Source organism: Trematomus bernacchii, unplaced genomic scaffold, assembly GCF_902827165.1.
Source record: "Trematomus bernacchii unplaced genomic scaffold, fTreBer1.1, whole genome shotgun sequence".
Classification (NCBI taxonomy): Eukaryota; Metazoa; Chordata; class Actinopteri; order Perciformes; family Nototheniidae; genus Trematomus; species Trematomus bernacchii.
In genome coordinates this window covers 8755520-8769525 of record NW_022987973.1, presented here as the reverse complement: position 1 = coordinate 8769525, position 14006 = coordinate 8755520, and the positions used below count along the sequence as shown (strand labels likewise).

Here is a 14006-nt window from a genome sequence, read left to right as displayed (position 1 = left end):
ATCTGGGACAAGCTCCCAATAATAATCCTTTGAAATGACCATGTAATTTAATTGTAAAAAGTGAATTGTGGTAAGAATTGTGACATCTTAACAGTTTTTAGTCCTGCCTGTAAAATATATTGTAATCCTCATGCTGTAACCACACCACGCTGCCAAATGCCTGCTGGATTCACAGAATGCCGAGATTACTACTTTTAGGAAATGCGTGCAAAATGTGTATCCCCCAGGACAGTTTTTGATGTTTTTACAGTGCCAGCATGAGTGGGAGTGGTCTCACGGGATTTTAGCAATGTGCAGTTGAGAAAAATACCCTGAAGATCGATGAACTGTGTGAACCTTCACACCAGGATGTCACTTTGTGCGCTCCTGTAACATGTGAACACGAGAGCTGTGCTGAAAATAGAGTCAGATTGCCGATGTGGTGTGAGCAATTCTCTGTAAAGACGTTGGTGTATTGACTTTACAGGATTGCTTTTCGTCCAGGGATTAATCAAAGTGCCCAGAGTGCACAAATAATTGCACACGGCTTTGAAAATATTCATTTACAGGCTGCTGAGGAAACAAGCATTTTTTCCTGCCACCTTCAGCTGGCCGCAGGGGTTTGAGTCAGATATCAGTACAACAAAAGTCACTCTTTAATTAATCCTACATCCAAAATGTAGTTTTCTAAGCAGCAATAATGTGCTTAATGCTGTAGACCGATTGGTTTTCAATTAGACACATTTGTGTTTGATAGGAAACCACAAAGTGCTTTGAATGTGCTCTAAACTTGCCTTTATTTATGACTGAAAAGTTCATGCTCATCAGATAGAGAGAAGAGGGGAATTTATTATTATTATTATTATTATTATTATTATTATTATATATAGTTAGCAAAATCTTTTTTTGACTGTTGATTGAATAAAGAAAATGTGTACACAAGAAATTGGCTCTGGGAAATTATACTCGATGTTTTATATCGGAAATTCTGACAAAAAAAGGCAAATCAACAAAGAATAAAAAAAAAGGCTTGAATGACCCCATGACTTTTTAGCTAGCACACCACGGGGTCGGTCTAGCAGTCCAATTGTAGTTGTCCCCAGGGGGAAAATCGGTTGTGGATTCAAATTAAAAGTTAACATTCTCCCTCTGGATACTTTTTAATCACTAGTGTGATTACTGTATGTTGATCTATCGCCATCATCGGGTCAACATCCTAGCAAATACTTCAAAACCAATGACATCCCCATCAGCTGCAGTTTGTGTTTGTTAGCAAATGTTCATAAGCTCACATGCAACACTAAGGTGGTGAACATGATATAAACACAATGCCTGCTTGATATCAGCCTTGTCATTATAAGCATGTCATCATGTTGAGTGCAGCCTTTCACTTGAAGCACAGAATAACAAGACCTCTTGCACGACAGTAGATTAGTTTTATCATTAATGTGATGTAGTACCTTAATTTCCCAATCATAATTATATCATATTATAACCAATTGCTATCATAATATATTTATACTGTGATAGAGGAATTAATTAATCATATTGCCCACAACTACTTGTATGTTATGTGAAGACACGACCCATCAGTTCAACAGGAAAGCAAAGAAAGCATCAGAGAAAAATACAAATGACTAAATTACAGGATCATTTATACTGTGACTCTATGATAGCATGTATGTAGGACAGTGTTGAGCACCATTCTACCTGCAGTCTTACCCATCAGGCCTGAGGTCTGGGATTGGCCTGTCTAAAGAGAGTCGATCACTGAGGTAGCCGTTGTATCCGTAGTACTGGAACATCTTCAATGCCACCCGCTGGTTGTCCGGGCTGAGCTCCTGACCCCAGTGAGCGAACAGCGATGAGTCGGAGAACGATGTGTCCGTCTGACTGTCCTCTCCCTTCCCTGGAGTCTCTAGGAGGCACAGGAAGACAAAAAAGCATGAATATTTGTCCAGGACAATCTTTCTAAAGCACAGGGTTTGCGTAAGGTGATATAAAGTGATGTAAAAAAAAATGATATCCCTAATATAATCACCGTGATGAATGTTGCTTTGTTAGCAGGTGAAGGGTGGCCTTTTATTTCCAGAGACTGATAGGCGGTCCATTAACAGAAACACCAGAAGTTCATACTGTCAAAGGACGAGAAGCTCTGGTGTCACCAAAACAAAAGATCCCTACTAGCAGCTGGTGGGATGTTTTGTAGCTGACATTGCTATTCGACCGACGCAGAGAAGAGAAAGTAAAACAAATGTACCTGAAAGTATCGCAATATACACACACACGCTTTCTTTCATAATTAATAAAGTGATTTTCTTTGGAGAAAGTAAACTTCTCTCTGTGAGTGTGTATGCACTAGAACAGGGCTGAAACCTTAAGGGTTCAAAATGAGTGCAGTTGACTCATTATATAGCTAAACAGCACTGACAGCACTCAGAGCAGAGAGACATCTAACAAACACACATTTAGTGTGACACACAGTATATTACTTTTTGTGGTGCTTGTTGATAGACTCTGTTCATGTCCAGACTCCATAAAACAACGTTGGCATCTGTTAAAAATTCTGTCCTGCTTCCAAGAAGTCTGAATGCACTTCAGAGGCAAACTTCTGAGTGAGCTGAGCTTAACAGTCAGGGAGATTTACCCACAGGCAAGTGGTTTTCATGCAAAAATAAAGTATATAAAGTCTAAGTTTTCTTGAATAACATAAAATAATTTACCTCAACTGCACTTGCATGATTACAGTCTAACTCTAGCTTTCAAATGTCACTGATCGTTTTGTCTTTTGCATTGCAAATTAAATGTGCAAAATCTCCCCCAGGTTTGTCATTTAAAACAGTCAATTCATTGAGCTTTAGTACCTGTTGGAACATTATGCAGTGTTTCAATCGTGTGCTGCAGTAAGTCTGAATATTGCAGAGCTTTTGCAGAGCTTTAGCGTTATTGAGAAGCACAGTGGAATCTATCATCTGTGAAAATATGGGGGTGTGGGTGAAAGGCTGCTTGTGGTAACCAGGGAAATCTCTGGAATATTATTTCATGAGTACTAAGATTGCTGACAGAGTAAGATTTATTATTTTTGCTTCAGAACTGTATGGAAAAAACAAGCTAACATTTATACAATATACACTCCTAGAAAGAGATTTAATAAGAAAAAACTAAAAATACCCTAATTGAAAAGCATTGAGTATAACTGAATTACATGCCATGGATGATTATTGTTAATTAAAATGTCTAAAGAGGAACATGTCAGCAGGAAATGAATTCTAATCAAAATTGGTGCTGGTATCATCTGTTAATAATTTAATTAAAATCTAATGCACATGTCCCCCGGAGCATATTGAAGAAATACAACAATTAAAAAAGGGACACATTTAAATAAGTAGCCACATTATTTCAGCTTATAAATATAATTAACAGTTGTTTTATCGTTTTCAGAATAAAATTCAAGCAAGTAAAATATTGATTATAATGATTTCTCCCCCTTTAATTAAATATGCGTCATATCTGGGGTTTTTCTTCTGTTTTTGTCGAAGCTATTTTAAATTCATATTTCAATATCAAATTTGAGAACATGACAAAGGCTAAAATGTGGAAGCTAATATCCTTTTCAAAGTTTAGAAGGAATTAAATAGTGATGAATGAACACAAACAAAGGAGCCTTAGATGAATAAAAGAGGTAAAAGAAAAAAGGCTTTGAGTGATCAGCGACACTCGGGCCAAAGACAAGGTTAAGTGTGTGCATGTGTGCGTGTTTGTGTGCATGAAGTATGCATGTGTTTTAGGCAGATTGGGGGAGATTAATATTCATGAGCAGATTGTTTTTACATGCAATGACAAACAGACAGTCGGGGAAGAACTAAAACAACAATATGGAGGCAGGGATTACATTAGGACAAAAAAAAAAACTGCTTCTGAAAAGAAACACACACCTAATGTCTTTGGAAGTTGAAGGAAACTATTATGTTGGTTACAGGGTTTCTATCCTGTAAGAAATAAAACGCAAAGCCTTTCTTACACATGTGGTGAAGAGGACATGTTTATATTGACCCCAACACTGAAGCTCAACTTAAGAAAATCTGAGCATTGTTAAAGCCTGACTGAAAACACAACTCGAGATGAATGGTAATGTTGCTCCGTAGCTGCTGCAACAAATGTTTGCTATCTGCTACACTGAGAGGGAAACATTTACCATTCATTGGTCAAAGAGTGATTTATAAAGCGACCAATTATAATAATTATTATATGCTAATTGTTTATATTCAAAGAATCAAGAGATAATAGGGTGAAGAGTTTTCGGGAGGTTTGTGTGATAATACACAGAAAGAGTTGAAAAGAGGGAGTTGCTTGTGTTCCTGGTGGTGTGCTGAAACAGGGCCGACTATGAAGCGATATGATCTGCTGTTCTTTTGCTATATTTGAAACAGCTAACCCATCTCTGTCCAAAAGTTACACATTTTGCCTACCAGTTAATCCCATTCCGCCAACCATTTAATGCATGGCAAAAAGCTGAACCAGTTAGGGAAGTGGTATCAATCTCTAGCCAATATCATTAACCAATGTAAGGAATATGCAGGACAGAAGTTACCAATACCTTTGGCCCAGTTCATGGTTGTTCCAGTCTGGTTTTAAATTGTTAGCTCTAAATGGTGAGGTACTGTGTACAATTGCTAATAATGTATTCAATGGAACATTTTTCTAAAGTAAATCTTATTTTCCTATGATAATCCATCCATATCGATCATTTACACACAGTACAAGGACCTAGCTGTATTCAAGAGAAAAAATACTAAATCAAAAGTGAACCAACATCCAAGATGACAGAACAGTGCACAGCAAACAGGACGAGCCTGAGGGGGAATGACTTCAACTCCGCACATTCAACACAGTGTTGAGTTTCAGCGCTGTAGCAGAGGGGAAGTGCCGCTTGATAGGACAACACTGTGATTAGACTAAGGACATGATAGAAGTTCTCAAAGACTTTCAATCATGGGAAGTATGCCTGGAGGCTCATTTGTTTCACTGGTTGTGATGGTGATTAATTAGACCTTCAGAGACCGTTTCCTCAGTGGTCATCTAGCAGCAGTTAGAGCAAGTGTTGATTGGACAGGGTTACACAGGCGACGTAATCCATTTGGTGTGTCGGTGCAGGTAGAGAAGATGGTTGACAAACATGTTAGTACAACCTTTGTTAAATGGGTTATGTCACATGACTTGCTCTTTATCAAACAGGTGAATTACGGTAACCTTGGTGTTTGGAGAGCGGTTTCCTCTTGAGTGCACATTCAGTCAACTAACCTTGGTGCTAAGTCAAGTAAAGCACAGCCAAATACCCGAGGCAAAAACTAGTGTGTGTGTGTGTGTGTGTGTGTGTGTGTGTGTGTGTGTGTGTGTGTGTGTGTGTGTGTGTGTGTGTAGATAGGTGAAGTAGTCCCTAAGCTTCCCAGCAGCTCTCTAGGCGTGTGTGAAGTGCAGCAGTAAGTATGCTTCGACAGTGAGGCAACTGAGTTATAGCCGTCTGCTAGCACAGTTACAGAGGCAGTAGAAAGGATATGCAACAATGTACACACTGACAAAACTGAATCACGGGAGACCAAACAAAGACACTTAGCAAAGAAGTTGCTGAAAGAGAACAATACGCCTCCAGTTATACATGAACTACTTTTTAGAGGCACAGCAGTGCATTATAAATTATTAAATTAGATCCTTTAAAAGATAGTTCAATGTGATGAAACTGCCCAACAATGCAAAAACATTTGTATCAATTTATATTTAAGCATCTTCTTCTGTCTGTAAAAAAGAAAATTGCTGTTTTTATCACCTCAGAGAATATTCCTGTAGGTAACGCCAGCTCACCGTGGTACAGATGTAGAATTTTGATAAAACTGCTTTGGGCATGAATTTGTAGCCAGCCTCTCCATACTCTAAAACTATATTCCATAAGAGGGAGGAGGGGAGAGGGAAGCATTTGGCTGTAACAATTTTAGTGGAAATCAATAAAGGTTAAAATCTCGGTTGAGAGATCTTTACAGAGTAGCAGAATCAGTGAACTGTCAGAGTCCGTTTTCTCAGAATAGTCATTCTTAAAAGCAGACCTCAGGTCTCCATGTTCTTAAGTAATGCATTTATTTGTTCATATTATTCAAATAATGTATGAAGGTCTGCTATTCCTCAGACTACATGTTTTTTTAACACATTTCCGGTGTCAAAATCTTTGTTTTCTGTTTCTCTATATTGATTTTAAAGAGATTTTTAGACACTGTATATACTGTATGTTATACTGCCTTTCCTACTGCATGGTATGGCACGGCTCTACTCAACTTGACTGCTTTTCAAGGTTTGCAAAGGTAGTGGATATTACCTGGTACTTTTTATATTACCATCTCAGTCAAGGCTCCAAAAGAGCTCTGCCTCAACTTCAAAAAGGCCATCAGCTGATAACCCCTTCACTGAGGGGGTCTATTGGCAGTACGAAAAATAAAATAAAAATACACCTGGTACGAAAAGTGAGTGGTGTTGAGCAGAGCAGAGCAGTGGAAACACCGCAAAATAATGTAGTTATTTTTACAGCATAAAATATGTTTTTGATAGCAGGTAACGGTCAAAAGTGTGTTGAATAATGGAAAAAAACACATTCATTTCAGGGTAAGTGCCATACTTGAGTTGGCTAAATGCAGTACACTGCTGTGCTTTGTCTCAATAATTTAGAGATTCCTTGCATCCCAACAGAACTCTCACAGTGATACAGAGCAACAAACTCAGAGGTAGTCACTTAAGACGGCTGCTGTGGAAGACACAGGTATTTAACTACTAACCAAAAATGACAAAGGAACATTGTGTTAATCAGATGAAGATTCCTGTTTGACCTTCAACTAAAAAACTATTTAAAAACACGCCTGCAGTTCTTAGTTTCACAAATATTACTTTCTGTAAATTCCCTCCAATTACAGCAGACAGTTTGCAATGTATCTGTAGTCACTGTGTCATTTTACATCCAAAATAATGAGAACGTAGCATGAAGCCACAACATCAAACGATGTGCTGCAGTCAAAATATTCGTTGTATAGTCAGTCTGACACCAACACAGTGGGAGGAGAAGACCTCGACGCAGACATCAGTCTGTAAAAAAAAAACAGGTCTCATCAGCCACATGAAAATGTTAAGACACACCGATGTTTCTACAACTTTATTATCAAAGAGCTGTCAGTTAAAGAGATCAAGTATTTTAAAACTTTTCAAATGCATGTGGTTTTGACAATAGTGCAGACAATCTCCTGCATGCTGCCACAGTCACATTTAGCAATTTCTCAATGCATTTCCTGCAAAGCAGCTCAAGATCACTCATCTATATGAAGCTGCATATATCGACCTTTATTTTGATAATTATTGGATGTGCTCCAATATAATTATATGATTAAACAATACAGACCATTTTTAATGCATATAGTGCACTTGTAAAGGCATGATTGTGTGATTGTTTTTGACCATACCGCCACTCTTACTGAAACACTTCCATTACTGGGTAAACAGTGCATGGAGTGGTAAGCACCAGACATGACCTTCTATATCAGTTAGGCCTTCATACTCCACAGCACCTATACTCCACTCCACAGCACCTATCACATGTGTTTTCACTGAGGTTCTGTCATCTGTAACTTTTCAGTTTGCTTATTGTACCCCTCAGTCACATAATGCAAAGGTGGGTCCTTATATTTATATAGTATGTCAGAAATACATAACATAAATTATAAAAGTGTAAGGTACAATGTTCTTCTTTTTTTTTCTGTTCTGTTAAAACAAATGACACAATAAGTCTGCAAAAAATGTGGTTTTAGATCAAGACGTGTGTGCATGGAAAATATAGTAGCAGTTGATTAAGGGTAAAAGGACTTCCTTGCAGGTCAGCATTAATAAATGGAGTAAAGGCATCCCGACATGCAGGAATATATCTGTCAGGGGACTTCATTTCGCTCGATAAACCTGAAGGGAAAGAAGGTTAATAATACCACTAAGGACATATCCATTGAGCTGTCAGATGGTAAAACTGATCATGAAGGATCCTTAACAGACGGCAAAATATTTTTAAATATGCCTCAACATTGAAACACTGAAACCAGGCCTTCGTTAAAAGCATGCAAACAAGTTTTTTTAACAACAGTTACATGGCACCACGTCACAGTACTCACATAAAAGTAATTTAGAAAAAGACACCAATTTGGATTTTGAAACATCTTAACACAGATGGCTCTTCTACCAGCTCTCTCAAACACACTTGTTTGAGAGAGTATAAATGTGAAGCTTGTTTTTTTCTAACTTGGCATATTGCAGGTGAAGAGACTGGTTGAACTGTGATAACATTTCTCTTATCTTGCAGTGACATACAGGAGGTGAGTCAGGCTTTCATCTCGTTCGGCTGCTTTCTCCAACATTTGAGCTGCAGGAAATAGGACATTTTGCTGGTAGACTCCTAACTGTTGTTAAATCACACAATCATATTACTCCTGCTTTATCGTCTCTGCACTGGCTACTTCTGAGGTTTTTAATCAATGTTTAAGATTTAAGTGATCGCAGCATTGCCTTGTTTCAAATCATCCCCCAAGAGGCAGCCTGGGACGGTCACAGATCTCGGAGGAAAAACCTTCTGGTTCATTTCAAGTCTAGATTATAGACTGAGCAGAACTGACTCTTCAGTGCTCCTTTTCAAAAATATACATCTACGTTACTGCTTTTTCTTAATTCAATTTATTCTTGATCTTTATTGTATGCATCTACTCGTATTGTTTTTGATTTCTCTAGAAATTCAATAAATGTAAGGAAACTAAATACAAATTGTTGATAATACGCCGTGAGCATATTTGCAATCACATATTTCCCAAACCAGACAATAAAGGGCAATCTGTGAGTCGATCCTTCAACATTAAACCAGCACCATTTTTAGTATTTACTGCATGTAGTTGCCCTGCATGTCCTACCTTAAATGCCAGATCATGAATACATCAGTATTCATTACAAACAACCCATCTGGTTTTCTGAGATGAGCTTTCTGTACGTTGAGAGATTTTTGTTGAATAGAGCATTTGATTTTGCAAAAGGGATTATCGCTTACAACTATGAGTTGAATTCCCTGTTGTGCCAACATGTGAAACCTGTAGCATTTGGCAAAGAAAAAATACCCAAAAGAGGTAATCAATAATGATGTAGGGGTTTTTTTCCACACGTTTTTGTTTTATATTACGTTCTTTTGCAAGTATGACTGCAACTGAGTGTTACAGAGTGTTTTAGTGTCTTTCAACTCCCTGTTTTTGATTTTTGGCCTCAAATGTCCAGTCTTGTTTTACTCCTCCAGCAGCAGCAGGCATATACTACCAGGGAAAAAGCTCTGCTAAATGACTGTACTGTATGCTAACTGCTACATCACACATATTTAGCAACTGGCTTGTGAACATTGTGGAGCAATCAGCAGCTAAAAAGCCGATATTTCTTCTAGGAGTTGGTGGAGAACAACAAAAAGGAGCAAAAATAGAGTGCATATTAGACCGACTTCCATTAAGTGGCTTGAAGCAGGAGTCCAAATAGCCTACTGTAAATGCTAATTTGTGCTGGGTCTGCTGGAAGTGTAAATAGGCAACTGTTTTACTAACAGCTGAGATGAGAGCCACTGTTTTCATGGTGCATGGCCCTCTTAACATCCAGAGCGCCAACAGTCTACCTACGCACTCACATACAAGTGTATCATGAGGAAGATACTTGTGTTTGCAGAACACCGCTGCACTTACACACTGTGATCAGCTGTGCATGCTTATACAGCACTTACAGTATAAATGTTATTAATTCTCTCCCACAGTAGTCCCAACTCTGTCACAGTAAATACAGCAAACAACCAATTAGTGTGTTTACTGGGCGGGGGGCTGCACTGTACAGTCTCTGTATGGTTTTGCCTCTGTAACTGGAGAGGGGGGTAATTCTCTCATTAGGACGCATCAGTAGCTGGCACGTCACACTGGCATTTCCTGTTGACAGCGAAGAGGGGTGTGTGGCTTTGTCTTTTTCTTTGTTTATCCCCATGAGGGGATATGCAGTGGCAGGATTTAGTAGGAGGGTCATGTTTACTTGCAGCGGCCTTTGTCATCTCTACCCCTTTTGTTCATTTCTCCTCATTAAAGCGTTGAGATCACCCGTGCCCTTCAGAAGGGAACAAAGGCTTTTTTGTGCTTTTTCCTCCTTGAAGAGAATATTCTCCTCTAGAAATGCAACAAATTCTGAGCAACTAGCTGCAATATTTTTGAACAAAAGCAGATATCATGTGACAGAGGAGATGTTATTTGATATCAAACTCCGGACAATTTGCTCCAGTGCCACATTTCTCATTCCCACTGTTCCAACTTGAAAAGCTGTATTTGTTATTCCATTAAATTCAGTCATCTGAGAGTCCTTCTCTGTAACGCCCTATCAGATCTGACTTCCTCAGTAACAAGCCTGGGAAAAAAATAATAAAATCTTCACAGTATCTCTTCACTTTTTATCTCGGACTCTTTATCTATGCTGCACGCTTAACATCATGTGTCCTTTACTGGGGTGTTGTTTTCTTTATCAAGTGGAGTCTAAGGTTAAGGCTCCTCTCCTCAAACCACACATCAGAGTGGGAAATAAATCAAAACTTTATCAGAGCGTTCACCTGAGAGCAGAGGAATAAACAGATGTGACCCAAGGCAAAGAAAAGCACAGGCTGAAGAAGGGTCGCAATTCATCACTTACAGTAGGGTGAATCTATCTTTTAGAGCCAATACCAATTATTTGCTGGCAATGTTGGTTTAAAGTATAACCCCTGGAATTGTTCAACCAAGACCAATTTTATCTTGTATTTTCCATTAAACTGTTTGCTGCTTTTGGGACTATATGTTTCAAAGCGTTCAATAACAGAACAGAACGCATCGACTGAAAGAAAGAAGCTACTGGGAAAATGTATTTTTGTTTATTAGCAGTATGCATATGCAATCTAGTGGATTTAACAAATAAACACTTGAATGATAGTTTATAAACCAAATCAAAGCAGGCCTTGGAGACAATTAATATGATTACATGTAATATTTTGTTCAAGGATCTTGAAATGAAAAGCAACTTTAGAGTAATTAGTCAATGTCTGTGTGATTGTTATATAATCATAAATTATTTGGGCTTTTGACGAAATAACTTAATTATTCCTTTCTAACAATGCAAATAATTCCAGCAGAGCCTGAAAGAAATGTTTTGTGAACAATGGCACCAATCCATAAGGAGATTTATTTAATGACTAGAAAGAGATGTGTGAAAGTTTCTGACATACTGTGTTCAATATTTCATTGATAAGTAGTAACAGAATCTTTAAAACAGTGACACTGAGTTTGTCTTGTTCTTACCCATGCATGTGGAAACACAAGCCTCTGCTCTATAGTAATGAAGTCTACATGGATTTAGATGGCAGACAGAGACATCTAGTATTTCATTTCATGTTTTGTTTTTGATCACAGCATCTATGGACAAGGGAATGGGACACATATCAATTATTCAGGTGGAGAGCTCCTTGATTTTTTTAAGTTGGGGGGTTTGGAGAGAAATAAGGCACAGGACGCTTAACAACCAGAGCTATTGTGCGAGTCTCTATACAAAAAGCTGCTCATCTCCAGGGGTTTGTGCTGTTGAAGAGCTGACAGACAGTAAACCGCATGAGAAGATGTACCATTCACAATCTTCACACCACTGAAGAATGAATAGAAAGTTGAAAAAAATATAAATATGTTTTCACATACTCAGGAAAATTACTGAGCTGCTCTTTCTTGATGTGTTTACATGCACTTAAGTAACCAGATTACACTTTCCTTCTGCAGTAACCTAAATTCTGAATCGTCAACTTTTATATGAAAAACCTGCCTTCTCTAATAAGGTAAGGGAATCAGAGAAACCTGATTTCCCCGGTCAGATATATTTCTTCTAGCCATAAGGTTTCCAATTGCATATTCAATGTACATGCCCATGAGTTAATCTACAACTGTGGCAGGACGCAGCCTTGTGATTAATTACATTTCATCAAAAGTCTGAGTAAATCTGAGGGGAGCCTCTAGGCGCACATATATGTCAGCTTCCACTGCTAGGCACTGGTCTATGTGTATTATTCAGACTGTAAAGAAAAGGTCTGGCTCCGACTACAGAGTCTCTTCTCTGACACACACCAACTCTCTCCTCAAGATGACATTCATACCCATAATCCAAACAGCACACACATGGAGGAAACATCATGGCATGTTGATTACTTCTTTTAGGAACAGTTCACTAAAATTATGATACTGAATGTTTTTGTAAAAAGTTCCCTGCAATGTATTTTGATATTTTTTTGACAATATTGGCTTGTGCATTACAATATCTAATCTTAGCTACTTAAACATTATTACAATCTTGTATTTTTAGGCACTCTAAGCAGATAGACAGTGCATCCACGCCAAATGTGACATTTTGCGTGAACTTTGCGTGATCTTTCCCCCGTCTTAAGCAAAAGATTCAATATGAACCGAAATCTTCTGTGGCGAAACACTAAACTATGTACGACTACAGTACCACTTCCCTCTCTACAACTAATGTGTGGTACAGATACCTTATACAGGGAAGAAAAGTAAGCCACGCTTCAAAAAAAGGTTAGGAAAAAACTGATCACTGACCTGCTGCATTAATAAACTGCTTTCCAGTAAGCCGGATACTAAATGCATGTAAATGCAATGTCCAATTTGTAAGAATACCCTGGTTTCTGGTGTGCATGTAACCATACTGATAAACTAAATGCTTAAACATGTGTCATATTGGGTCAACAGAGTTAGACACTTTACAATCTTAAATAGGACACAGCATTTCAAACTGTTAATTGTAAACAGCTACAAATAGTTTCTAAACTTACATAAGATCACATTTTATAGAAGTGGTAAGGAAAATGGGAATATATTTTGCTTGCCACAGATCAACTGCACTTTCCTGCTTAATGGTTGCCTTTGACACAAGTATCAGTCTCCCAAAAACATCTCTATCAAAGGATGAAACTTGGGCTTTTTGTGTCTCACTTGCTGCAAAAGAGACTCAGACAAGAAAGGGAGAGAAAGTGAGACAAATGCTGAGGAGTAGAAAATGGGATCGTAGAATAGATAGACTCAGACGAATAATGGTTGAAGCTCTTAAGGTTTGATAACTGACAATCCATTCTCAACATCTGCAAGCAAGCCTTAGGCCTGGGCAACAATATAAATCAAGATTTCTTCAATTTCTGTTTAGAGAAGAAGAAATAACCTGTGGGTCAAACTGTGGAGGAGGGATAAAAACAGCCGGAAATGTGTCTAACCCAGGAACTAAGAAATTCAACCAAATAGACACATAAGAAATGTACTTTGTTACACATGAGATTGTGCCCCAGTTTCCTAATGTTCATGATTTACTGCAATTAGAAGTGTCATCTCATCATTGGGAAGAAGAATATTTAAATGTGTTTTTTCAACAAGTGCCAAATGTAATGAGGTGTTGTCATGATGATTGATATTTTGAACAAGCACAACTTGGATAGATTGATGTTTATCTTATCAAAAGTCTTCCCACTACACAGACCTCCAACAAGAGAAGAATCACTATAAAAGCAGCTTCAATATGAGCTTTATTTAAATGTATTTTGCTCACATTATGTGGTTTCTTATTTGACATTTCTGTTTCCTAACATCTGCCACACTTGCCTCTCAGCTCAGTCAATGTCATATTTGTTGTTTGCCCTTGCCTTTAATGGAGACATTTTTTAATGAGACCTTTGATGTTTCTTTTTGATCTCATCTGGGTTTTTTATTTTCTCCTGTTCGCCTTGTTTTATTGCTTTCATGTAGAGAAAAATGTGGCATCCAGCAAATTAAGAGCTGTGTAAATGAAAGACAGATTGATGGACTGAAGGTCCAGGAAATAAATTTAAAAAATGTTGTGGCTTATGTTGAATGATTTAAGGCAGCAGTATTGGTATACATATTGCA

At 38.0% G+C, this 14006-nt stretch overlaps 1 protein-coding gene across 1 annotated transcript in view; it reads right to left on the bottom strand.

The window, feature by feature from the left end:
* galnt18b (UDP-N-acetyl-alpha-D-galactosamine:polypeptide N-acetylgalactosaminyltransferase 18b) overlaps window positions 1-14006 on the bottom strand; it is a 72749-nt gene that overhangs the window by 39341 nt on the left and 19402 nt on the right. Inside the window, exon 2 of the mRNA XM_034116043.1 lies at window positions 1702-1897. Coding sequence (XP_033971934.1) covers window positions 1702-1897 — 196 coding nt within the window. The remainder of the gene's footprint in view (window positions 1-1701; window positions 1898-14006) is intronic.